At 39.2% G+C, this 25,849-nt stretch overlaps 1 protein-coding gene across 6 annotated transcripts in view; it reads left to right on the top strand.

The window, feature by feature from the left end:
- LOC135705403 (G protein-coupled receptor kinase 1) overlaps nt 1-25,849 on the top strand; it is a 400,362-nt gene that overhangs the window by 330,219 nt on the left and 44,294 nt on the right. For all 6 annotated transcript variants that reach the window (XM_065227160.1, XM_065227152.1, XM_065227147.1 and 3 more), the window contains 3 exons: nt 3,628-3,816; nt 20,884-21,075; nt 21,857-22,012. In XM_065227160.1, coding sequence (XP_065083232.1) covers nt 3,628-3,816; nt 20,884-21,075; nt 21,857-22,012 — 537 coding nt within the window. The remainder of the gene's footprint in view (nt 1-3,627; nt 3,817-20,883; nt 21,076-21,856; nt 22,013-25,849) is intronic.

Genomic DNA, 25,849 nt, shown 5'->3' with positions numbered 1-25,849 from the left:
TTTAAGCTTCTGTGAGAAGCTTTTCAAGCTGCTGTTAGCAACTTTTTCAGCTTTTTTGAGAAGCTTTCTATGCTTTTGTGAAAAGCTTTTCAAGCTTCTGTCAGAAGTTTTTCAAACCTCTTTTGAGCTACTTTTTAATTTTCTTTGACAAGCTATTTAAGCTTCTTGAGAAGCTTTTCAAAGCTTCTGTGAGTTTATGAAGCTTCTGTGAGAAGCTTTTCAAGCTTCTGTGAGCTTATCAAGCTTCTGTGAATTGCTTTTTAAGCGTCTGTAAGAAGCATTTAAAGCTTCTGTGAGAAACTTTTCAAGCTTCAGTGAGAAGCTTTTGAAGCATCTGTCAGTATATTTTCAAGCTTCTGTGAGAAGCTTTTTAAGCTTCTGTGAGAAGCTTTTCAAGCATCTGTGAGTTGCTAATATTCTGTGAGTCACTTTTCCAGCTTCTGTGAGAAGCGTTTCAAGCATCTTTGAAAAGCTTCTCAAGTTGCTGTGAGAAACTTTGCAAGGTTCATGAGAAACTTTGTATGGTTCTGTGAAAAGTTTTTTAAGCTTCTGTAAGAAGCTTTTAAACTTCTGTGAGAAGCTTATCAAGCTTCCGTAAGAAGTTTAAAAGCATCTGTAAGAAGCTTTTCTTGCATTTACCAAAGCTTTTAAACTGTGAAAAGCTTTTATTTTAGCTGTAAAGGCTTATCTTACGTCTTTGAGCAGAATTTAAGTTGCAGTGGGAAGCTTTTAAGCTTCTGTGAGAAGCTTTGCAAGCTTCTATGGAAATATTTTTAAGTTTCTGTAAGAAGTTTTTCAAGCTTCTGTGAGAGGCTTTTCAAGCTTCGGAGAGAAGCTTTACAAGCTTCTGTGAGAAGCTTTTCATGCTTCTGTGAGAAGCTTGTCAAGCTTCTGTGAGAAGCTTTTCAAGCTTCTGTTACCTGTTCCACGTTACTGTGAGATGCATTTCATTATTCAAAGAAAACAATATCAATCTTCAGTGAGAAGCATTTCATTCATTTGAAAGAAGCTTTTCAATATTAAATATCCTTTCGAGCTTCTGTGTAAAATTTGTCTAGTTTCTGCTAAAGCTTCTATTCTACAGCTGAAATTGTTTGCTGGATTTTCAAGCTTCTATGAGAAGCGATTCTAGCTTTTGTTAGAAGCTCTTTAAGTATATGAGAGAAGATTTTACTGGGGAAAGCTTCTCAAGTTTCTGTGATTAGCTTTTCATGGTTCTGATAGAAGCATTTTCATGCTATTGTGAGAAACGTTTAAGCTTCGGTGAGAAGCAGTTTAGCTTCGGTGAGAAGCTTTTAAACCTTTTTAAAATGTTTTAAGCTTCTGTGAGAAGCATTTAAGCTTCTATTTGAAGTTATTTTAGTTTCTGTGGGAGACTTTTTATAATCTGTGTAAAGCTTTTTTCAGTTTCCGTTAGAAGCTTTTTCTATTTGTGTGAGAAGCATTGATTCTTAGGGAAACTTTGCAAGCATAAACTTCTGCGAAAAGCTTTTTAAGTTTTTGCAAGCTTCTGTGAAAAGCTTTTCAAGTTGTGAACAGCAATTAAAGCTTTTGTGAGAAGCTTTTCAAGCTTCTGTGAAAAGCTTTTATAGTTTCTGTGAAATGCTTTTAAGCTTCTGTGAGAAACTTTTCAAGATTCTGGTAGAAGTTTTTCAATTTCCTGTGTAAAGCTTTTCAAGTTTCTGTGAAAAAAATCAAGCTTTGTGAGCAGCTTTTCAAGCTCCTTAAAATAGTAGTTAAAGCTTCTGTGAGAAACTTTTCAAGCTTCAGTGAAAAGTTTTTAAAGCTTATGTGTAAAACTTTTCAAGCTTCTGTGAGATACTTTTCAAGCTTCTGTGAGAAGCTTTTAAAGCTTCTGTAAGAAGATTTTCAAGCTTCTGTAAGATGATTTTCAAGCTTCTGTAAGAAGCTTTTCTAGCATCTTTGAGAAGCTTTTCAAGCTTCTGTGAGTTGCTTTTCAAGCTTATATGATTAGCTTTTCAAGCTCCTGTGAGAAACTTTTCAAGCTTATGTGAGAAAGTTTTCAAGCTTCGGTATAAAGCTTTTCAAGCTTCTGTGAAAAACATTTCAAGCTTCTATGAGGAGCTTTTCAAGTTTATATAAGAAGCTTCTTAAACTTCTGCGAAATGCTTTTTAAGTTTCTATAAAAAGCTTTTCCAGCTTCTGTGAAAAAAATTTCAGGCGTTTGTGGAAAGCTTTTCAAGCCTCTGTAAAAAGCTTTTCACGCTTCTGTGAGATACTTTTTAAGCTTCAGTGAAAAGCTTTTCAAGTTGTGAATAGCAATTAAAGCTTTTGTGAGAAGCTTTTCAAGCTTCTGTGAAAAGCTTTTATAGTTTCTGTGAAATGCTTTCAAGCTTCTGTGAAATGCTTTTCAAGCTTCTGTGAGCAACTTTTCAAGACTCTGGGAGAAGTTTTTCAATTTTCTGTGTAAAACTTTTCAAGTTTCTGTGAAAAAAAATCAAGCTTTGTGAGCAGCTTTTCAAGCTCCTTAAAATAGTAGTTAAAGCTTCTGTGAGAAACTTTTCAAGCTTCAGTGAAAAGTTTTTAAATCTTATGTGAAAAACTTTTCAAGCTTTTGTGAGATGCTTTTCAAGCTTCTGTGAGAAGCTTTTAAAGCTTCTGTGAGAAGCTTTTGAAGCTTCGATGAATAGCTGTTCAAGTTTCTGTGAGAAGCTTGAACAGCTTCTGTAAAAGCTTTTCTAGCTTCTGTGAAAAGTTTTTTAGGCTTTTGTGAAAAGCTTTTAAAGCTTCTGCGAAAAGCTTTTCGAGCTTCTGTGAAAAGCTTTTCAAGATTATGTGAAAAGTTTTTCAAGCTTCTGCGAAAAGCTTTTCAAGTTTCTGTGAAAAGTTGTTCAAGGTTTTGCGAAAAACTTTTTAAGCTTTTTTGAATAGCAGTTAAAGCTTCTGTGAGAAGCTTTTCAAGACTGTGGAAGAAGTTTTTCGAGCTTCTGTATAAAGTTCTGTGAAAAGTTTTTTAAACTTTTGTAAAAAGCTTGTTAAGTTTCTTTGAATAGCAGTTAAAGCTTTTGCGAGTAGCTTTTCAAGCTTCAGTGAGAAGCTTTTCAAGACTCTGGGAGAATTTTATTATTATTATCTTTAACTGAGAGATTATCAGCCGTACGCTGGTTCGTTTCTTACGTGAGAGACGCTTTTCATGGTTCTGAAAAAAAAATTACAACCTTCTGGGAAAAGCTGTTCAACCATATCAAACCTTTGCGAGAAAGTTTCTCAGGAACCAGTTAAGGCTTGACCGGGATTCTTTAACCTTCTCATCACCCCCATATTCCGTTGAAACCTGACTCCACCTACGACCCAATAGAATGAATGGAATGACGAGTGAAACACGGAACGGAATATGCGTAGGTGGACGCTTTAATGTACCTGCGTCCTTCCCTGCCACCAATGCTATTAAACACAGCTTTCCATGTCATAACCGTTTTGAACGTATGAGAAAGAAAAAAAAAATCAGTCATGTTTAGCCAAGATTTAGTCCATCCCACACCATTTACCTGGTGCTGTTACTGTTGTTGCTATATTTACCGGCGCGCACAGCATCTTCCGTATTTACCCCCGCCTACTACGCCGCCATACTGATATGCTGTCATTGCTCTTTTCCTCCCATTACAGGAATACTCGAAGGAGGCGGTGGCGCACGTGCAAAAGTACCTCATGAAGAACGAGGTACCGGTGAATCTGTTCGAGCCGTACATCGACGAGATCTTCCACCATCTTCGGGGGGAGCCGTTTCGGAATTTTCTCGAAAGTGACAAGTACACCCGCTTCTGTCAGTGGAAGAACCTGGAGCTCAACATCCAGGTGAGCGTTGATTTGTTGTTGTTGTTGTTTGACTGGGGTGAAATCAACTGTAAAATCTCGAGACCGATTGAAAGAAAGGTGCAAATCAAACTTCTTTACCTGACCTACCCCCCTCCCCACGGACGGAATTTTATTGGCCAAATTGAAAAGTTATTCAAATTTGTCAGATTTGCATCTTTCTCCTTTGCTCAATTGACTTGTCTTTCCTGCTAGCAGTCTGGGTTCGGAGATCGAATTCTGGGAAAATTTTCCCATTTATCCATTCCCTACAACCCCTCCCCCCCCCAACCGGTTTACTTGGCGATGCTTCGCAATCATTGTTGTCATAATCTAATTCCGAAGTGCTCTCGGAGTCGGAGATCAGAGGTGCAAATTGATGAAGATGAGCTTAGGGGAGGAGGCAGCAACTCGTTTGAATAGGAATTGGAAACCAATGGAAATCTTACAGCAAATCGATTGAAAGTAATAAAATGGGAAACCAGAAGAGAAAGAGCCCTCCAGGGGGTAACCTCACTGTTACCCTTCTGGAGGAAATTTTTCCGCACGCATCAGCAAACGGTGAAGGGATTTGGTGCCAATATCTAAGATGATGACTGCTATTGTTCAAGTGATTCTGTTCCATTTTCTTGAAATATTAAACGAAAGTCTCACTGGCTCGCTTGCTCACCCACTCACTCACTCACTCGGTCGTATTTCAACACACGCGACGAAGGCACTTTCTCCGCTCCTTATCCTCAGTAGGCGACGATGATGGGATGATTGTTGCTAAGGATAAGATGAGCTCCGGGGAAGAAAATCCGTTTTCGCACTGTCAGCACGATTTTCTGAACGCAAATCGACGTCGTCGATTGGGAAGGATTAGGATGGGAGCGGCAGGTAGGGAGGGGTGGGTAGGGGCTGAGTGCGGGACAAAGAATATAATCTCGAATATGCGTGGGTGGGCACACGAGCACGGAAATGGGTACTTTGGGAAATCGTCGATGACCAGTGGTTGTGCAAATTTTGCGGTTTTATGTTGTGGCAACACGGCAATGGAGTTGGGAGTGGCTGGCGTGAAAGAATGGAAATGATTCTTATTTTGCTGATGGGATTTTTACTATTCTGTGAAGAGCACCATAACCATAATGGGCTACGGCGAGATGAGGGTCTTATTTATGATGAGTTAATGCAAGAGTCTGCAAAAATACGAATGTGTGGTCTTTCCATATAAGCGAGAGACGTTGCTTTGTTTTTCCTTGGATTAGACCTGTGCGCCGGCAATGGTGCTTTAAGACACCCTGTTGCTCAGTAAAGTTTGGAGATGTTAAAACATGAGTTCTCGAGCGTTCCCCGGTTAAGGATTGTTTCCAAATGGCTAACTGACGCTGATTAATGTTGATTATTAGCTTATTATTAACCGACAATATTGCCTCATTACAGATCTGTTCTTATATTACTGTGACCTCTTTCTATTTAACGTTATCGTTCGCCAAGAATGGTTGAGTTGATTGAACTCAAAAATTATCTTCAATTGTTCGAAATTAGTCTCGATTTGCCTCAAATCAGTTACAATAGGTGTCAGTAAATCGCATGATTTTTTAACGTAGGACTACGTCTATGATTTCTATAAGGGAATACACTTTGTGAAAACTGAAAATGGAACATGTAACAAAATTATGACAGATTTTGAACGTTAATAACTCAGCTGCCCCTGAACCAATTTCAATAATTTCATCACCAAGCGATCAGAAATATTCCTACGCATCTGTTAAATTAAAAACTTAAGCATTTTTCAAAATGTCATTATTGGAAATTGCACGAATGTGCAACTGTTGCTATGATAATTAAAATAATTACCGATTGCCTGCGAAAAGCGTTTTCCCTAACACAGATTTCAAAGTTGAATTCCATCCGGTCTCACCAAACGGTGTTTATTCAATCACCGCGTGGTGAGTGGTGGTGTTCTCCAGTACACAACGCAACGAGCTGCAGCCGCACCGCTATTGATCGGAATCAGTAGATCTGCGTGAGTCGCTGTGGGCCATCTATGTCAAGCGCGTCATACTAAAGAGTATAAACACAGAAACCCCTGCTCAAATTCCTATTCCTACACAAAACAGCTGCAGTTAACAAATAAGATTTATTATATAAGACCACGTAGTCCTACGTCACCATTGCGTACAACCCCATCGGTGACATTATGTCACACACACAGTCACTGTTTATGAACAGTCGCACTAACACTTGTGCTTCAAAGTTCCACCTTTGATTGACAAAGGCGCTGTTATCAGTGACGTTTGACATTTGTATGGGAGAAGGGAACAGTTGCCAGTCTTCTTGATTTGTAGTCTTCGGCTAAGTGCTCTGAAGCTATTGGCAAATCAAAGTTGGCACTCGTGGAGAATAGAAGAACGATGAAAGTGATGATGGTTTCAAAATTTTCCACGGGGAGGTATACAAATGCAATCTTAAAATGCTTTTATTTTGCAAATTGAGCATTCTATTTAATCCTGGTTGCTGCTACAGTTGACATCATGGATTTATTTGAAGTTTTCTGCTCGATAGACCCGAAATGGGCGATTAGGCCGAAGTAGTTCTCTACCCTATTAGTGAAACTTCTCACTCATACTAACGGTGGTAGAGAACTCTATGTATGAGTGCTCATTAGAAGACAGTCTATATTACGTGATATAGGCTGTATTGTGAACGGGGTATAATCTATTTCGGACAAATTATTTTTATCTAGATAAAACATTTCTATGGTTTTGACAGATGGGATCGCTGCACATTTGAATCGGCCGCTATGGATTCTCGATCAAGAGTTCATTTTAAGTTTCATGTCGGTTTATCGGTAATGAAACCACCGGATAGTGATAATCTGTATGCTTTAACAATTCTTGGAATCGACCGACCCCTTCCAGAGAATGATAACAACAGTGTAAAATTGGTCAGTGAAATTCAAATGGTCAGCGAGTACCGTGCCAAGTTGGCAAGCGTCACAACTTTAACCCCAAAACGAGCATGCATTTTACTAATGTACCATACGAATGTCCATTAATGCATCACTAAAGGGCATAGGAAAAGTGGAAGATAATTCTGAGATAGCAAATTAATGACCGACGAAGGTCCCACCATCATTTTGAATGGCATCATTGCCATAGTTTTAATTTTCTAAACAAATGTACTTACCAGTGCTGCAAAATTTCGACAATACACGGTGATACTCAAAATTCTGCTTTGGTCACTCGTTTGAACTAACAGTCATCGTCAAGGCAAACCATGTCAATTGTCAGTAGCATTTTTGTCAGTGACGAACATGTGCTGATTTGTTTATTAGCTAAATTTGAAATGAAATTAAATGGCTTGAGCAAAACAATTACATGGAGCCATTAAAGTGAATAAGCATCTACGTCCTGAACCGCTTGAATAACAATAATGTGTCTCAGAATGCATGAAATTACACTTTCTGTTACCAGGTGAATCTTTGTCATTGACGAAAAAATTAATGAGATTTTGACAAAGATTTTTTTGAGGATCAAGTCTATCATTGACTATGTGTAAACAATTTTGTCAATATCGCGCAAAAGTCTGTCAATGACAATGACAAATCTCAGCACTGGTACTTACGCATCTGTTCAATTTCAGATTGAATTTTACTCGTTGTCAGCATAAAGCAAACAAAGAAACGTTTCACTTTTTACGACAATCATAACAAAACCAATAATTGACAGCTATTTATTTCTACCTATGTGTGTGAATGCACTCGTGAATTAACACACACCATCATACACTGGTCCCACTTTTGCTCAGAAGAGGTGTTGCCGTTACTGTCTCCTGATTTTTGGCAGAGTTGCCAGTCTTCTTGGTTGGTAGTCTTCGTATTAGCGCAGTGTTTTGCCATGGTAATGCGCCTTTGCTTAGACCGTATGATATGCTTTCAAGTTAATCGACGAGCAAAAAGCTTGGGCGGTAACCAGCTAAGTAGATGAAGATTTCGAAAGCGTCATGGTAGTACAGTAGTACACTGGAAACAATCACCACGAATGACGAAAAGCAAAAACGTTCGAAATGTATCACTAAACACTGATAAACTGATTGTCACACGAACGAATATGCTTCAAGGAAGCCAATTTATCACGGGGTCACGGAATAATAAATTTACGGATGGCTTTTATAAGAAAAAAGCTGAATGTTTGTCAACAATACAAATAAAGCATTCACGAATCTGTATACATGGAAAACTGTATACTTGATAATATAAACCTATAAACCTAAAATACATACCTTAAACTTCAATTCTACGGTGGTTTCGAGATAAAAATCCTCTGAAATATGTCTTTACATCACTGAAATCTCTCGAACGTACATAGTTTACGCTGTTTATCAAAAACGCTTGTAGAAAACTTCGGAAGTAAACAAAGATAAACGTCAAATAAGTACTGGAAGCCAGATTTAGTAACATTTTAGGTTTTGTCCAACTTTTGTATGGAGGCCCACCCCTGTGTATCGTTGGAAGCATCTGAAATCTCCGTCGAAAATGCCTGAAATCTCGGTCAAAATCGTATGGAACGCAATTGCCCCACCTTTTATAAATAAGATTTTTATTTCCACAATTACCAAGTTATGTTAAAAAATATCTAGATTTCTTGATAACTTGATTTGAAGGCAAAATTGAAACCCATTTATTGCGTCAATTCCTTTGAGGTGGTGCCACAAAGGTGCATCAAGGGACAAACTTCAATGACATTTATTGGTCAAAAAATTGCACCACATTGGTGAATACAAAAAAAATCTGGTGTAATTTTTTTTTCAAGGTTGATCATGGAGGGTTAAAAGAAAAGGGTAAATTTAAGGTTAAAAAAAATCACCTTCGTGGTGGTAAATCAAGGTGGTGCATGGAGGGACTAATCAAAATGAATAACTCTTGTTCTAAAATTGAATCGCGCTAAAAATTTGGAGGTGCACATTTAACTGAAAAATTTCTGGTGCAAAGTTCGCAACACTGTGGTGAATGTAAAAGCAAGATTTATTAATTTTTCTGGTGCATAATTTGCATCGTTCTGATGAATGCAGGCTTCATTGAAAATTTATGGTGGAAAATTTGCCCCATTCTGCATGAAGAGGCCAAGCCTGAAAATTGCACCACAAAGGTGCATGGTGAAACAAACTTCACTGACAATTTTTGGTGCACCGTTCTGGTGAATGGAGAAGCATGTTCTATTGAAAATTTCCGGTGCAAAATATGCATCGCTCTGATAAATGAAATGATGGAAAATTTCTGATGGAAAACTTGCACTTGTCTGGAAAATGAAGGCACAAGCTTTATTTAAAATTAAACTAAATTTAAAATTTCTGGTGAAAAATCTGCACCGTTCTGGTGATCGTTTGGGGGGCAAGCTTTTCGGAAAATGTTTGGTCTTAGATTTGCTGAATAGAGAAACAAATTTTAATAATAGGTTCTGGTGTAATATTTGCACCATTCTGATGATTGGAGGGAAGCTGCTTTACTGAAAATTTATGATGAAAAATATGGAAATAGGAGCAAGTTTTAGTTAAAAATGTGTGGTGGAAAATGGAAAAAAGAAATCGGCACCAATCAGAAGATTGGAGAAGCAATTTTAATTGAACATTAACGGTGGAAAATTTGCATCGTTCCGGTCAATTCAAATTTTCTGGTGTAAAATTTACTGGGGGCAAGTTTGTATTGAAAATTTCTGGTGTATGATTTGCAACATAGGTACTGCTGCATGGAGGGGCAAGCTGAATTGAAAATTCCTAATCTTAAAATTGCACAGTTCTGGTGAATGGAGGGGCAAGCTTTATTGAACATTTCTGGTAGAAAAACTACAACGTTTTGGTGAATGGACGGACAAATTAAACTTGATTTCCGTGAAGAAACTAAAGGGTATTGAATTCTGAGGACAGTTCCAAATTATTAATTAATAATTTCTAGTGAATCATGCAGATAGTTCCAAGATAATTTCGAAAAGAATACCGAGAGAATTAAATTTTGAATGACATTCCAAAGGGATGTTGAGGAAAATTTCAAGGGAATTCCGAGGATAATTTCAAGCTAATTCTGGGAAGAATTTATGGAGAATACAGAGGAAATTCTTCTGAAACTTTAGGGGAATTTCAGTTCCAAAGTGTCCTGAGAAAAAAAAACTTCTAAAATATTCCGAGAAGAACCTCAAAGATATTGAATTCTTAGGACAGTTCCAAAATATTTCTGGGAAGGATTCCAAGAAAATTCTACGGATAATTTATAGTGCATTCTAAAGATAGTTTCAATATAATTTCGAAAAGAATACCGAGAAAATCAAATTTTGAGTGAAATTCCAAAGGGATTTCAAACAAAATTTCAAGCTAATTCCGAGGATAATTTCTAGCTCATTCCGGAAAAAATTCTGAAACTCTAAAGGAATTTGAGTTCCAAGGGGTTCTGAGAAAAAATCATGAAGAGTTCTAAGCATAATTCCAGTGGACTTCTGAGATGAATTTCAAAAGAGCTCTTAGGAGAGTTCTAAACAATCCGCGAAGAACCTCAAGGATATTGAGTTCTGAGGACAGTTCCAAAGGATTTCTGGGGAGTATTCCAAGAAAACTCTGCGAATAATTTCTAGTGAGTCCTGCAGATAGTTCCAACATAATTCCGAAAAGAATACCGAGAAAATTAAATTTCGAGTGAAATTCTAAAGGGATTTTGAGGAAAATCTCAAGAGAGTACCGATAATTTCTAGCTCATTCGAGAATAATCTCTGGATAATACTGAGGAAATTCTTCTGAAACTCCATGGAAATTTTAGTTCCAAGGTGTTCTGAGTCAAGAAGAGTTCTAAAAACAATTCCAGAGGACTTCTGAGAAGAATTTCAAAAAAGCACATAGAGTTCTAAAAATTTCGAAAAGAACCTCAAGGAATTCTGAGGATGGACTTTTTCGCAACTGTACAAAGTCTGAAGACAGCTTTTGGATTCCCTAATTGAAAAGTGGGTATTAGTTTGCCATTGAACTTTGGTCTATTGTTGTGTTACGTCTAAGAATCTTCTCTGAAAATTTAAAGTCATTTGTTACCGTGGTTAAAAAGTTACAGCTGTTTATGTGCGTTGCAATAAATTCGGGTTTGGGTTGGGTTTAGGGTTGACATGCTCAATCCTTCGCACAAGTCGTCATTCCGTTAACAATCATGTACTCGCTTGTCAAAATAGTTTTGTGCGCGTTTGTTCCATTCGTTACATATTTGTTAAACCTATTTAATGATCGTATTAGTCTTGGTATTATCAAAATTTGAAAAAAATTAGAACTACAATTTTCGCTGAAAATGACCAAGTTCAACGTACTAGCAACGGTAAAAGTTAAGTGTAACTACAACAGCATATAAGAGCATACAAAACCTTGAAATAGTCAAAAATAAACTGTAACGATACCTTCAAAATATACAAAAAACGTACTGCACAAAATTTCAGAAACGTAACTGCATAAAAGATGATACCAGTGCCTTGAAGAATATATTTTCTTTGGTTTATATTTTTAACCTGTAAAGAAGAGCATGCCGCAAAACATTATTACAACGATTCATACAGGGTTCAGAAATTGGAAGAAAGCGACCGAGATGCTGGGCAAACACAATCGCAGTGATACCCATGTTGGTAGTATGGACGCGTGGAAGAATTTCAAAATCAGGAAGGGTATTGACGAAGGACTTGGCCCATAAAAAAGAGGTATGATTGCTGCTAGTAAGGCAGAGCGGTTACAAAATCGCTATATAATGGAACGTTTCATCGATATTATGCGCACACTTTGCAAAGGTGGCCGACCACTTCGTGAACATTCGGAAGGAGCGGAAAGTGTGCCACTCAGTTGGTGGCTAACTATTTACGATCTTGTGCTGGAAAAACACTTGGCGGAAGGTGCCAAAAATTGCCAGTACTCAAGTAACCGTATTCAAAATGACATGATTACATCGTTGCACAATGTAATGTTGCGGAACATTGCGAAATTCTTGCGAGGAAAACCAGTGGTAATCATTGCAGATGAGACGAGCAATTGTGGGCACCACGAGCAGTTGGCGATCGTCATCAGGTATATTGATAATGATCGGCCGACGGAAGTATTCGTGGGTGTGAGACGGGTGTTGAAAACAGACGCGACGACCATCTTCAATGCTATTGCTGAGGTCCTGAAAACGATGCAGATTTCTTGGGAGCAGGTGTTGGCAGTATATTTTGATGGTGCCAGCCCAATGGCTGGCAGCACTGCTGCAGTACAAGTCAAGTGCAAGGACGAAAACAGCAATATACTTTTATGAAGAGCTTTGAGTGTGTTGGTTTATTTTCTTTTGACAGATACGCTTATTTCGTCTAATATTGGAGACTTCATCAGTGCCAAGTACCCAACACCACTGATCAAGATTGGATTGATCAAGAGCAATATACTGTTTGTTCACAGCTATACGAACTGTTTGAACCTTGTACTTGTCGACGCAGTGTGCATGCGAAAAGAGAATGCGATTCTTATTGGTCATTCATGTCGGTTTGTCGGTGCTATCACCACCATCTGAAGTGACTTCAGCTGAATCCAACCACCAAGGCAACAACATTGCAGCAAATGTATCATTTCGGTTAAAGCCTTACTATTGCAACCATTTGACGAACTGATCATCATCGACATTGTCGATGGGATTAAATTGCCAATTCCATTGGCTTAGCAGTTTCCATTGAAGAGGATGAACCACCACCGGAGTAAAAATAAATAAAATTAGCTAAATTGAACAGTAGGGTATCAGCGGTGGGTGGACATCACCATCTCCCACGCACTTTGGAAAACTCTCCATCCCCAGATTAAATGCACCATAGAAAAAACAATTGCCCCTCCTTCACAAGATTCCTGTGCACGCTAGTGAGGAACGTCGTTTATTGTCATCATCTGGAATCGTCGTCAAAGTTGTCTAGGGTCTTCCCCGTCGGGAACGTCTGGAACCTTCTTCGAAAACGTCTAGAATAACCGTCACAATCGTCTGGAACCTCATTCGTCGAGAATGGCTGGAACCTTTGTTTGCTGGAACGTCTAGAAAATCCGTTGACCATGTCTGGAATCTTCGTCAATATCGTTACCCTCCGTCGGGAAAGTCTGGAACCTTCGTTGGCTGCACCTGGTTACTCCGTCAAAATCGCGTGGAATGTCGAGAATGTATGACATCCTTGAATGAGTTTGAGAAATGCAGAAGTCTCACGACAAGTTGCACAACATGTTTGACGGTTGGAGACGAACCAGCCTAGGGCTGAAAGTCTCCTTAATAAAGATATAAAAAAAAAAATGTTTGACGTCTGTAAGACCAAATCTACCGTACCGTTAACTACGTGTGCGTTTTAAGTTGCAAATAAATCAACGTGAATTTTTCAAATAGTCCATTAAAAACGCCAAAAAGTAAGGGGTAACTGAGCTGTGAATAAGATAAAACGTGTGCACATGTGAAATGGAAAACGGGGGCCATGGGCCAGATAGTTTTCCAGTCACGTCCATATGTGTGTACGCACGCTCGGCTTTAAATTGGGTATTGGGAATATCTAACAATGGAACGCTCTGTTGGTCCCCCTGGACGGAAACCTATAGAAATAACTTATTAATGGTATGGTTATGCAAAATGTTCCTTCAAATGACCCACGGTGCAAAGGTAGGCTAATTTGTTCGAAAGCAAACGGATAAGGATCCTACTTCGATCCGTTTCCGAGGAAGTCGTCCATTCGACAAGAAATGTCACTCTGCCCAATCATCCCCTCTTTGTCAACCTCTGGCGTCGTTATTCTTTTCCTATCGTTTATGGCTTTAACTCACGGAACGGAACCGGAGATAGAGCATCCGGGCAAACCCACACGATTCACGTGACAGTGGAGATTTACGTTACCAAACGACCACGTGTTCGAATTGTGCAGCCGTGTTCAGTCGAAAAGCCAAAAAAAAAAACTACCCCCGAAGGACGGCAACTTGAGTGTACTCCTTTCACCTGTCTCGTTTTCACCTTTCAGGGGGTGCGAGGGGGAAGGCTCTAACCCGATTAGATACAAAGTAATTAATTGAATCTCAATTTATCGCTTCTTCCGTGCTGGGTCGCCATTACGATTCGCTTTCGCTGCCATCACCGTCGTCGTCGCAGTTGGCTATGGTGCGTAGGTAGAGCTCGATCGCATGGAAAATGACAATATCATAGCCTACTACTGCTCCCCATCGATTCGAGCACGGCGAATTCGGATGCAAGGTTGAGTGAATGAGAAGGATAATGTTGTCAGTCAAGAAGGCTGAGGCTGAGCCGAGTATCGCACGCATACAATAAAAATAAAATCAAATCGAAACGGATGCGGATTCAGCTGGTGCGGGGGAAGGGAAATGGGGCAGATGCCGAAATGAAGTGATTCGATTGAGGAAAATCAAATCAAAATCTCATTTAGTCGAGAATTGAGCGACGAACGCGAAAGAGTTTCTTGCGAAAACGAGATAAAGGTTCGTCGGAATCAAGGGGCAAGACAACTCATCGAAGCTATCACATCTAAATGGTAGTGCTTTTTGTACTGACAAATGTTGGTTCTACGAATATGTTGATTTTTAAAGCTTTCTTTAGAAATGTAAAAAAAATATGTCGATTCTCCGAAGTGGTTCCGCCCCTAGTTTCCTGAACGATGAGGACGTCGGAAAATGAACCCCGGCTGTCTGCGTGCGGGCGACCGATAGTGATATGCACTTGAGGAAGTTCGTTTTTCCAATGCAAGCGGCGTTTGAATGGAAAACTGTGTTTTCCGAGGATCTAAAAAAATGAGTTTGTCGAAGTTGAACTAAGCGAATGGGAACCATTCGAGGAAACATTTCAAAACAACCCTCATCCAGTGAATGGGAAATAATTTTCGGCTCCCAAACTCATCAAAAACTGACATGTGAAGTGTACCTAAAAAAGCATCAGTTTCAAAACTAATCAAACGTAGGGGAAAAACTTTTCCTCTTGACCAGGGATGTCAGGTGTATTTAGAAAAAAAAAAGTCGACCTTCACCGGATTGCATGAAACTTCGGATAGTTGTTTGCAATGGGCAATCATTCAAAAATGTTATGCTAAAATTCAGCCATTTTGGATGTTGTATTTTTTTTCAAAATGGCGTCTAGTGGATGAGGATGTGCGAGACAGAACCACCCAAAGAACTTCAACCCTGGATATCTATTACCGTCGCGCTGCTACAGCTGATCTGCAGTGAACAAAGGCAATGCGATACGAGACGGAGCGACCAGAAAATGTATCTCTTGGGGTGAAATTCACAGCACTTTCATAATCAGTCATTCTTGAGGGTGACCAGAATTCTCTCTTGGAGTGAAATTCACAGGTCTTTTGTCTCTCTTGGAGTGCCATTTAGAGGACTATCGGAGATTCTTGAGGGTAACCAGAATGTGAAACTCACAGGACTTTCATAATCAGTGATTCCTGAGGGCGACCAGAATCCTCTGTTGGGTTGAAATTCACAGGACTTTCAAAATCAGTGATTAATGGGGCGGCCAGCATTCTTTTTTGGGTTGAAATTCAGAGGACTATCAGTGATTCCTGAAAGTGACCAGAATTCTCTCTTAGGCTGAAATTCACAGGACTTTCATAATCAGTGATTCCTGAGGGTGACCAGAATTATCTCTTGGGTTGAAATTCAGAGGACTCCTGAAAGTGACCAGAATTCTCTCTTGGGCTGAAATTCACAGGTCTTTTGTAATCAGATTCCTGAGGGTGACCAGAATTCTCTCTTGGAGTGAAATTCAAAGATCTTTAATCAGTGATTCCTAAAAGGCGACCAAAATTCTTTCTTGGAGTGAAATTCAGAGGACTATCAGAGATTCCTGAGTGACCAGAATTCTCCCTTGGGTTGAAATTCACAGGTCTTTCATAATCAGTGATTCCTGAGGGTGACCAGAATTCTCTCTTGGATAGAAATTCAGAGGATTATCAGTGATTCTTGAGGGTGACCAGAATTCTCTCTTGGAGTGAAATTCACAGGTCTTTTATATTCAGTGATTCCTGAGGGCGACCAGAAGTCTCTCTTGGAGTGAAATTCAAATTGAAATTCTTGAAGTGAAATTCAGAGGACTATCAGAGATTCCTGATTGACCAGAATTCTCTCTTGGGTTTAAATTCAGAGGACTATCAGTGATTCCTGAAAGTGACCAGAATTCTCTCTTAGGCTAAAATTCACAGGTCTTTTGTAATCAGTGATTCCTGAGGGCGACCAGAATTCTCTCTTGGAGTGCAATTCACAGGACTATCAGTGATTTCTGAGGGTGACCAGAATTCTTTTTGGGTTGAAATTCAAAGGTCTTCGTAATCAGTGATTCCTAAGGGCGACAAAAATTCTCTTGGGTTGAAATGCAAAGGTCTTTTATAATCAGTGATTCCTGAGGGCGACAAGAAGTCTCTCTTTTAGTGAAATTCAAAGATCTTTAATCAGTGATTCCTAAAGGGCGACCAAAATTCTTTCTTGGAGTGAATATCAGAGGACTATCAGAGATTCCTGAGAGTGACCAGAATTCTCTCTTGGGTTGAAATTCACAGGTCTTTCATAATCATTGATTCCTGAGGGCGACCAGCATTCTTTTTTGGGTTGAAATTCACAGGTCTTTCATAATCAGTGATTCCTGAGGGTGACCAGAATTATCTCTTGGGTTGAAATTCAGAGGACAATCAGTGATTCCTGAAAGTGACCAGAATTCTCTCTTGGGCTGAAATTCACAGGTCTTTTGTAATCAGTGATTCCTGAGGGTGACCAGAATTCTCTCTTGGAGTGAAATTCAAAGATCTTTAATCAGTGATTCCTAAAAGGCGACCAAAATTCTTTCTTGGAGTGAAATTCAGAGGACTATCAGAGATTCTGAGTGACCAGCATTCTGTTTTGGGTTGAAATTCACAGGTCTTTCATAATCAGTGATTCCTGAAAGTGACCAGAATTCTCTCTTAGGCTGAAATTCACAGGACTTTCATAATCAGTGATTCCTGAGGGTGACCAGAATTATCTCTTGGGTTGAAATTCAGAGGACAATCAGTGATTCCTGAAAGTGACCAGAATTCTCTCTTGGGCTGAAATTCACAGGTCTTTTGTAATCAGTGATTCCTGAGGGTGACCAGAATTCTCTCTTGGAGTGAAATTCAAAGATCTTTAATCAGTGATTCCTAAAAGGCGACCAAAATTCTTTCTTGGAGTGAAATTCAGAGGACTATCAGAGATTCTGAGTGACCAGCATTCTGTTTTGGGTTGAAATTCACAGGTCTTTCATAATCAGTGATTCCTGAAATTGACCAGAATTCTCTCTTAGGCTGAAATTCACAGGACTTTCATAATCAGTGATTCATGAGGGTGACCAGAATTCTCTCTTGGGTTGAAATTCAGAGGACTATCAGTGATTCCTGAGGGTGACCAGAATTCTCTCTTGGAGTGAAATTCACAAGTCTTTTATAATCAGTGATTCCTGAGGGCGACAAGAAGTCTCTCTTTTATTGAAATTCAAAGATCTTTAATCAGTGATTCCTAAAGGGCGATCAAAATTATTTTTTGGAGTGAAATTCAGAGGACTATCAGAGATTCCTGAGAGTGACCAGAATTCTCTCTTGGGTTGAAATTCACAGGTCTTTCATAATCATTGATTCCTGAGGGCGACCAGCATTCTTTTTTGGGTTGAAATTCACAGGTCTTTCATAATCAGTGATTCCTGAAAGTGACCAGAATTCTCTCTTAGGCTGAAATTCAGAGGACTATCAGTGATTCCTGAGGACGACCAGCATTCTTTTTTGGGTTGAAATTCACAGATCTTTTAAATCAGTGATTCCTGAGGACGACCAGAATTCTCTCTTGGTTTTAAATTCAGAGGACTATCAGTGATTCCTGAGGGTGACCAAAATTCTTTTTTGGATTGAAATTCAAAGGTCTTCGTAATCAGTGGTTCCTGGCGGAGACAAAAATCCTCTCTTGGAGTGAAATTCAGAGGACTATCAGGGATTCCTGAGTGTGACCAGAATTCTATCTTGGGTTGAAATTCAAAGGTCTTCATAATCAGTGATTCCTGAGGGCTCCCAGAATTCTCTCTTGGAGTGCAATTCACAGAACTATCAGTGATTCTTGAGGGTGATCAGAATACTGTTTTGGGTTGAAATTCAAAGGTCTTCATTATCAGTGATTCCTTAGGGCGACCAGAATTCTCTCTTGGGTTGAAATTCAAAGGTCTTTAATCAGTGATTCCTGAGGGCGACCAAAATTCTCTCTTTTAGTGAAATTCAGAGGACTATCAGAGATTTCTGAGGATGACCAAAATTCTCTCTTGGGTTGAAATTCGCAGGTCTTTCATAATCATTGATTCCTGAAGGTGACCAGAATTCTCTCTTAGGCTGAAATTCACGACCAGCATTCTTTTTTGGGTTGAAATTCACAGGTCTTTCATAATCAGTGATTCCTGAGGGTGAGCAGAATTATCTCTTGGGTTGAAATTCAGAGGACTATCAGTGATTCCTGAAAGTGACCAGAATTCTCTCTTGGAGTGCAATTCACAGAACTATCAGGGATTCCTGAGGGTGACCAGAATACTTTTTTGGGTTGAAATTCAAAGGTCTTCATAATCAGTGATTCCTAGGGGCGACAAGAAATCTCTTGGGTTGAAATTCAAAGATCTTTAATCAGTGATTCCTGAGGGCGACCAAAACTCTCTTTTAGTGAAATTCAGAGGACTATCAGAGATTTCTGAGGATGACCAAAATTCTCTCTTAGGTTGTAATTCATAATCAGTGATTCCTGAGGACGCCCAGAATTCTCTCTTGGGTTGAAATTCACAGGACTTTCATAATCAGTGATTTCTGAGGGTGACCAGGATTCTCTCTTGGGTTGAAATTCAAAGGTCTTTCATAATCGGTGATTCCTGAGGGTGACCAGAATTCTTTTTTGGGTTGAAATTCAAAAATCTTCATAATCAGTGATTCTTGAAGGCGACCAGAATTCTCTCTTGGGTTGAAGATCAAAGGTCTTTCATAATCAGTGATTCCTAAGGGCGACAAGAATTCCCTTGGGTTTAAATTGAAAGGTCATTCAGAATCAGTGATTCCTTAGGGGGACCAGAATTCTCTCTTGGGTTGAAATTCAAAGGTCTTTCATAATCAGTGATTCCTGGAAGGGACAAAAATTCTCTCTTGGAGTGAAATTCAGAGAACTATCAGAGATTCCTGAAAGTGACCAGAATTCTCTCTTGGTGTGAAATTCACAGAACTTTCATAATCAATGATTCCTGAGAGTGACCAGAATTCTTTTTTGTGTTGAAAGGTCTTCATAATCTGTGTTTCCTGAGGGTGGCCAAAATTCTCTCTTGGGATGAAATTCACAGGTCTTTCATAATCATTGATTCCAAAGGGCGACCAGAATTCTGTCTTGGGTTGAAGTTCATAAGTCTGCAATAACAAGTTCTCTTATACTGAAATGATCCATGAGGGTGTCCAGAATGCAGCCCCCCTATTTTTGGAGCTTAATATACTTCTTTGGAATGCTCCAGAATTTTGCATATGGTCATGAAAGTTCCTGAAGTTCTTCTAGAACTTCTTTAAGCTCCCGCAAGTTTCTTGGAATCAAAGCGTGATCTATAATTATCACTGAAGTTCTCAAGAGTTTCTGAAGTTCATTGAATTTCCCTTAAGTTATTTCCATTATTTCAAAACTTCTTCAATAGTCTATACTTTCCTGATGTCATTAAACCTGCCCAAAAGATTTCGGAATTTCCTTAAAGTTATTTGGACTGCCCTGAATTTCTCAGTATTTTTTTATAAGAACCCACAATTTTACTTAAATTAATTGCCTTGAGGTTTGCACGCTTTTCCTTAAGTTTTAAAAAACTTTATAAGCGCTCACGGAACTTTGCCTTAAATCATTAATTTTCTATGCTTAGCTGAAGTTTCCTCCTAAAGTTCTGAAATATATATATATATATATACCGTGGACCCCCGCTAATCTGAACGACACCTCATTCATATTAACGGGGTTCATTTTTAATTTGAACTTCTAGTAACCCTATCAGCGTGTTTTTGGTTGCCTTATTTGCTGTTTTGTTTTGATTCTGCGTTCCGTTTTGCAATGTTCCATTTCGCTTTACTCCGTTCCATGTGCAAAATGACGTTTAGGCCATTTTTAGTTTGCATGCCGTGCAGATAAGCGGGGTTCAAATTAAAAAGTGTTCAGATTAAAACCGGTCATATTACCGGGGGTCCCCGGTATATACAGGCATTCCATAGAAAAGCGATATAGGGGTTCTCTGAATTTCGTAAAAAATTGTAGTTTTGTTTCTTGTAGCAAAATATTAGACCATTAATTTTTTATTTTGTCATTGGGGTGACGATTTCCGTGTTAGGTTGGTTCAAAAGTAACACGCGCTGAAAGCCTTGCTGCTGCTGATGACAACCGACTGGACACCACCACACACGGTGATTGAATAAGCATCGTTCGGTGAGACCGGATGGAATTCGATTTTGAAATCTGTGTTAGAGAAAGCACTTTTTGCAGGTAATCGGTGATAGTTTTGATCACAATTAAACAATTTGACATTTGTGTAATTTTCAATAGTGACCTATTGAAAACTGAACAGGTTCGTAGAAAAAGTTCTAATCGATTGGTTTATTTAGAATTAAAATCCATCCGCTATTGACAGAGTTATAAGTGGTCAAAACCTGACCACTTTTCGTAACGCCGTCGATTTTGGTTTTTTTGAAATTGCACCCCCAATATGTTGCCAAAAGACGTAATCCTACCGTAAAAAAAATATTGTTACGACTAATGGATTAATTGGATCTAATAATTGAAAATATAATTAAAAAAATCGATTATCTGCTGATCGAATGAAGTAAAAAAAAATGAACACCTCTACAATCGAAAACCAATTTTCCCGGAAGGCTGATGGCTTGCTTAAAAACAACTCAGCAGAGGTTGATGGACCCAGCTCCAGAAAGTTTCCATCTAGATTGCCATGCGTGCCCCTCTCCTTGATTCAACCATTTTACATACGTTTCTTAATTTTTCCCCCATCTCTCTCTCTCTCTCTTCCTCTTGCAGCTAACGATGAACGATTTCAGTGTGCACCGGATCATCGGCCGGGGCGGTTTCGGCGAGGTGTACGGCTGCCGGAAGGCCGACACCGGCAAGATGTACGCCATGAAGTGTCTAGACAAGAAGCGAATCAAAATGAAACAGGGCGAAACGTTGGCGCTGAACGAGCGGACGATGCTCTCGCTAGTCAGTACCGGGGTGAGTATTCTTTATCAATTTTCGCGGGGGATTTGCCGTGAGCTTAGCAGGAGTTTTCAATTTCGGATAGTGCGGTTTCAGCACCAGGATTAGCCGAGCATTATCCCACGACCTTAAGTCAGACGAATTTTTCCCACCGACTGGCCCCTGTAAGCTCCAGTGCCCTGGAAGTAATGAGCTGTAATGATGATCACCACGCGGAGAGTAAAGTGCATTTCTTTCTTCACTGTTTCGCCTCATTTTACGCTTCTGTTTCCACACAGTGGCCATTAAGAAATCCAGCTCCAGCTTTCCTTTTTATCCCAGCAAGCGAGCGTCGTCGCCGCTTGCTTGGTCGAAATCTTGCCTCTAGCTGACATTTCCTCGAGAGACGGACGGAACGAAGACATTTACTGGAACGATTTTCCATCTCAGCAGCAACCAGCCAGCGGTGGCGACTTTCGGTCTCCTAGAGTGGAAAACTCTTCAACCGAGTTGCAAACAGAGTCAACTTAATGAGCTGTGAAAAATGAAATGCAGCAATCTCGTTACAATGGTTCTATTCTGTAACCCTCCGGTCAGCCCAGGGCTTCGAAAAGGTTACCAGAATCGATTTTGCAGCTTTCGCGGATGGCTGCATAAACGTCGTACATCAACCTTATGGCCCACTTTTGCCACCACCTTTTGGTAGTGACGACCATTCTCCGGAGAAACTTTACGCAGTTAATTAATTACTCAACCCCCTTCGTCGAACCTGAATCCCAATCTGATAATAATAGTGTAATCTCTCTTCATTCCCTAGGTCGACTGCCCGTTCATCGTGTGCATGACGTATGCATTTCACACCCCCGACAAGCTGTGCTTCATCCTGGACCTAATGAACGGTGGCGATCTGCACTATCATCTCTCCCAGCATGGCGTATTTAATGAGTCCGATATGAAGTTTTATGCGGCGGAAGTAAGTTGACTTTGCTTCTCCTTCCATCCATTATTACCATCACTGTCATTATTCCACCCTGCTCGGTAGCACAGGGTGGTAGCTCCATTGTTGTCTCTTGGCGTGGGTGGCAGCAGTAGTTGACAAAGTGACATTTGCAGAAGCATCGAAGCAAGCAAGTTGAGGAGCCATTTTACTCCCATCGCCGCCTACTACGCTCCCCTTAATGATAATCTCGTTTACCGGGGAAAAAAGCAAAAAGGTTGCTCTCGAACGACAAAGTTGACGAAACTGTGATGGACAGACGGCGTGGAAAGTTTTGCGAACAAAACAACTATTTACTGCAGTTGATGGTTAATGATTCGTTGAATCACTGGTTTTCAATTAAGGTGGCAACAAGTTGCTGATTGGGAATTTGAATCGATTGACTGTTCAATCAAACTCGGACTTGAGCAAGTTGGTTTATACTGAATTTGTTTTTGATTAGATTCCAACCTGGATCGGGTTTGCTTGTTTTCTGACAAACGGTTTCGGATTGGATTAGAACTTGTTCCAACCAGGATGATAAACAAATTCGCGATTAACTTGTTTGTTGGAACTGGAACAAGTTCAGTCCAAAAGGAGTGCATTCCTTGTTTATGTTTTCAACAATGCTCTCGAGTGCGGATCGCCACGTATAATTTAAAACGTAACACATCTGTAAAGGCAACAAACCGCTCCTTATGACGAATGAACCAGAACCAGTCTCATCTCCGTAGATTTTCATCGAGAAGAATGAAACTGGTAGGGCAGAAGGCTGTTCTATAGATTGCCGCAAATGATGAGATCTTTACGTTTGACTTTGACGACTTTGGTAGTACAAATCTTAAAAATTTGCTATGGCTTATTGCATGAAATCGCTACAACATATTTACTGCAGTTGTATCACGGAACCGCTAGTGAAAAGTTATATTTTGGTTTAGACCATTGTCAAGAATTAAATAGCAGTGTGTGTGTGTCATCCACTACCCCTAACCCAGCTGGCAACGTTGGTCAAATATGTAGAACTGTGAATAATTTGATCAACTCTAATGCTCCGTAATGATGCCCTTTGTGTTATGAAGATCAGTGCTTTAAAAAGGATAACTTTTGAGGTAAGACAAGGCATCCTCAACAAGTTTAAGGAAAAGGATGTACTAATGTTCACAACAGGTACAGCAAAACATCACATAGACACCCATTGGAGTTATAGAACCATAGTAAAAATTATTTCATGGCTACTGTGATAGCGATTTTGTATCGGATTGTTATTCTATAACTCGATGGTCCCTTGAATATCGAGCTGTAGAGAGTTCGCTGTATATTCAATGTAAATTCTGAGAATGATACTAAAGGATTTCTTAAGAATCTTCCTCAAATAATCTGAGGAATATTTCAATGAGTTTTCGAGGGATATTACGGTGATATTTTTTTTAGATAATTCAACAGGAGTAGCATTTCAATGATTTTTTTGGGACTCCTAGCAGAACTAAAACAATATTTCTATGATAATTCCATGGGAATTTCAGGAGAATAGTAAGTGTTCGCAACGTTAGGGATTCTTGAAGCAAAGTCCTTTTATGGTTCAAGACAGGCTCAAGCTGTAAATTTTATTGATTAATTAACCAGCTTGAATAGTTCAACAAATTCGTACTTACAATTTAGTGCCCAAACAATTCTAGGTGCGAACAATATACGGATCTTTAAGATCTATTTTTAATCTGTAGGTTTAGTCTGTAAATTCAATAGTTTTAAGGTATTTCATAGGAACAAATTAGTAAATAATCTTACGAAATTCGGCTAAGGGTAATTCTTTCTCTCCTCACTCGAGTATTTCACTTCACATACAATATCAACAAATTTCAATCAGACAATAAACAATAGACCTATGTATACTCCCTACATTTGACGTTCGTTCGTTGTACCGGTTGGGTCATCCTTTTGGCTCACTTGTCCGAGGGGCTTGCACGCAACAGTAAGTGAATGCTGAGGTAAACTCCATGTAAATTTTCAGTACAATTCTTCGTGGAAATCCTAGCAATAACAGCAAGAATTATTAATAGTTTGATGAGCATTGAAGAGTGAATAGAGTTCTTAAGAAGATGTTCATAGAGTATTATGGAGAAAATTATAAGGGAATACCAGAGAGACATCTAAGGAGGATATTCTGAGATGATTCTAAACATTTTTTTCAGAATATGCTACAGAAATCCTGCAGAGTTCCAAGGGTATCAAGATGATTCAAACATTGATATTTTTTCGAGTTGCTGGACACTGAAAAAATAATTAAGATCCGGGATTTAAAAGTAAATTAAAATCAAGGGGTAAGTTACAAAAGCACTTTCAGCACAATCTCGTAGGCATTGGATTGTTGTAAATAAAATGGGAGCACTGCTGGACAACTGTCATTGAAGTTGTTCACAACATTACGTGCTGTTTGACTGACTGAGGAACTCAGGCCAGCAGTTCACTTATAGATCTTAATACGAAATGTAGGTTCTACAGTGGGCTGAAGAGAAAGATGCAATTATTCAGACCCCATTAGCACCCTTAATTCAAATAATGCTGCAACTCACACAAAACAAACTACAGAAGTCTATTCATCATCCTCTATAGTCAGTCTCCAACGATGTTCCCCACCGGTTCCAACTCTTTCCGGCCTGATAGACCATTGCTTTTCACATCACGAAAGGCTAGGCTGCTGGTCTGCCTTTGAGGGCATTATAAAACTCTAAAACACAGGACTTTTACTATCCTATGAACACAAAACACCAAAATTTCGCACACCTGTAACTTCCCGCGTTATCCTCAAGCCGATTTATCCTTGCGATTTCAAACCAAAACATTCAAGGTGTCAGAAATACCGGGTTGCCGGGATGGGTATTTTACAAACAATCGCAGCTTGCTCTATGACTGGCACAATCGGCACACTGACAAAAAAGATGACCCATGACTGGTGTGCGGAGTGACCTACCCTTGATTAAAATCCATATAGTTTGATTTGTTTCAATAAGTTTTAATTTAAACTCAAGATTAAGGATATTTCCAAGATTCTGGAACATGAGAGGTTTCCAAGAGAATTATTCCAAATGCTGAACAACAACGCTCAGCAGTCAATTTAGAACGAAATGTGTTTTTTTTAACAGTGTCAGTTTAACACTCTTGGTCATTCTTGACTTGACCGGGGATGAGATTTGAACTCGTGACTTTGACTTTAACCACTATTCCGGGGTCGTCCTACACAACGAAATGTTTTAAGATTGCAAACATTAAATTTATCAACTGTTTTAGACTTTCAGCATTAGGCAAAAAATCAATCAAAATCTTCTAAATTGAGAAAACTTGAAAAATCCGTATAAACTTTAAATTTCCCGCATCTTGCAGTTTTTTTTTTTTTTTTTTGAAAATAATTTGCCTAATGTGTTGTTGTTGGAGGTGTCGAGTCTGACTACAGAATTTAAAAATTTAATAGATAAATAATCTGGAATTGGTTAAAACTAATTTCAAAATCTCTCAAATTTCCACAAAGCTCCAAATCTTGAAAATAATTGAAGTCCCAGAATCTTAACAAATCTCCAGAGCCAAGACAGGATCAAGCGAGCGATCTTATAACAAATTCTGCATTTAGGTACACATAATTAATGTTTTCCTTTGTCGGACACCTCTCGAATTAAAATATATTGAAAACATTCTAGGTTGTAAAAGTTTAGGATTGTTTGTTAGTCCGCTATTGTAAAGATGTCAAATGTTTCAACATCTCGTCAGGGATTTTGTGAAATGAAGTTCATCGATTTTATGAATTCCTGAGATCTTTCATAAACAATTCCGATAGCTAGCTAG

The sequence above is a fragment of the Ochlerotatus camptorhynchus genome, unplaced genomic scaffold (assembly GCF_037179485.1).
Source record: "Ochlerotatus camptorhynchus isolate MF236.1 unplaced genomic scaffold, CSIRO-AGI_Acam_v1.1 ptg000022l, whole genome shotgun sequence".
In the NCBI taxonomy this organism is placed as follows: domain Eukaryota; kingdom Metazoa; phylum Arthropoda; class Insecta; order Diptera; family Culicidae; genus Ochlerotatus; species Ochlerotatus camptorhynchus.
Note: the sequence above shows the minus strand (reverse complement) of the source record. Positions and strands in the feature narration are given on the sequence as shown.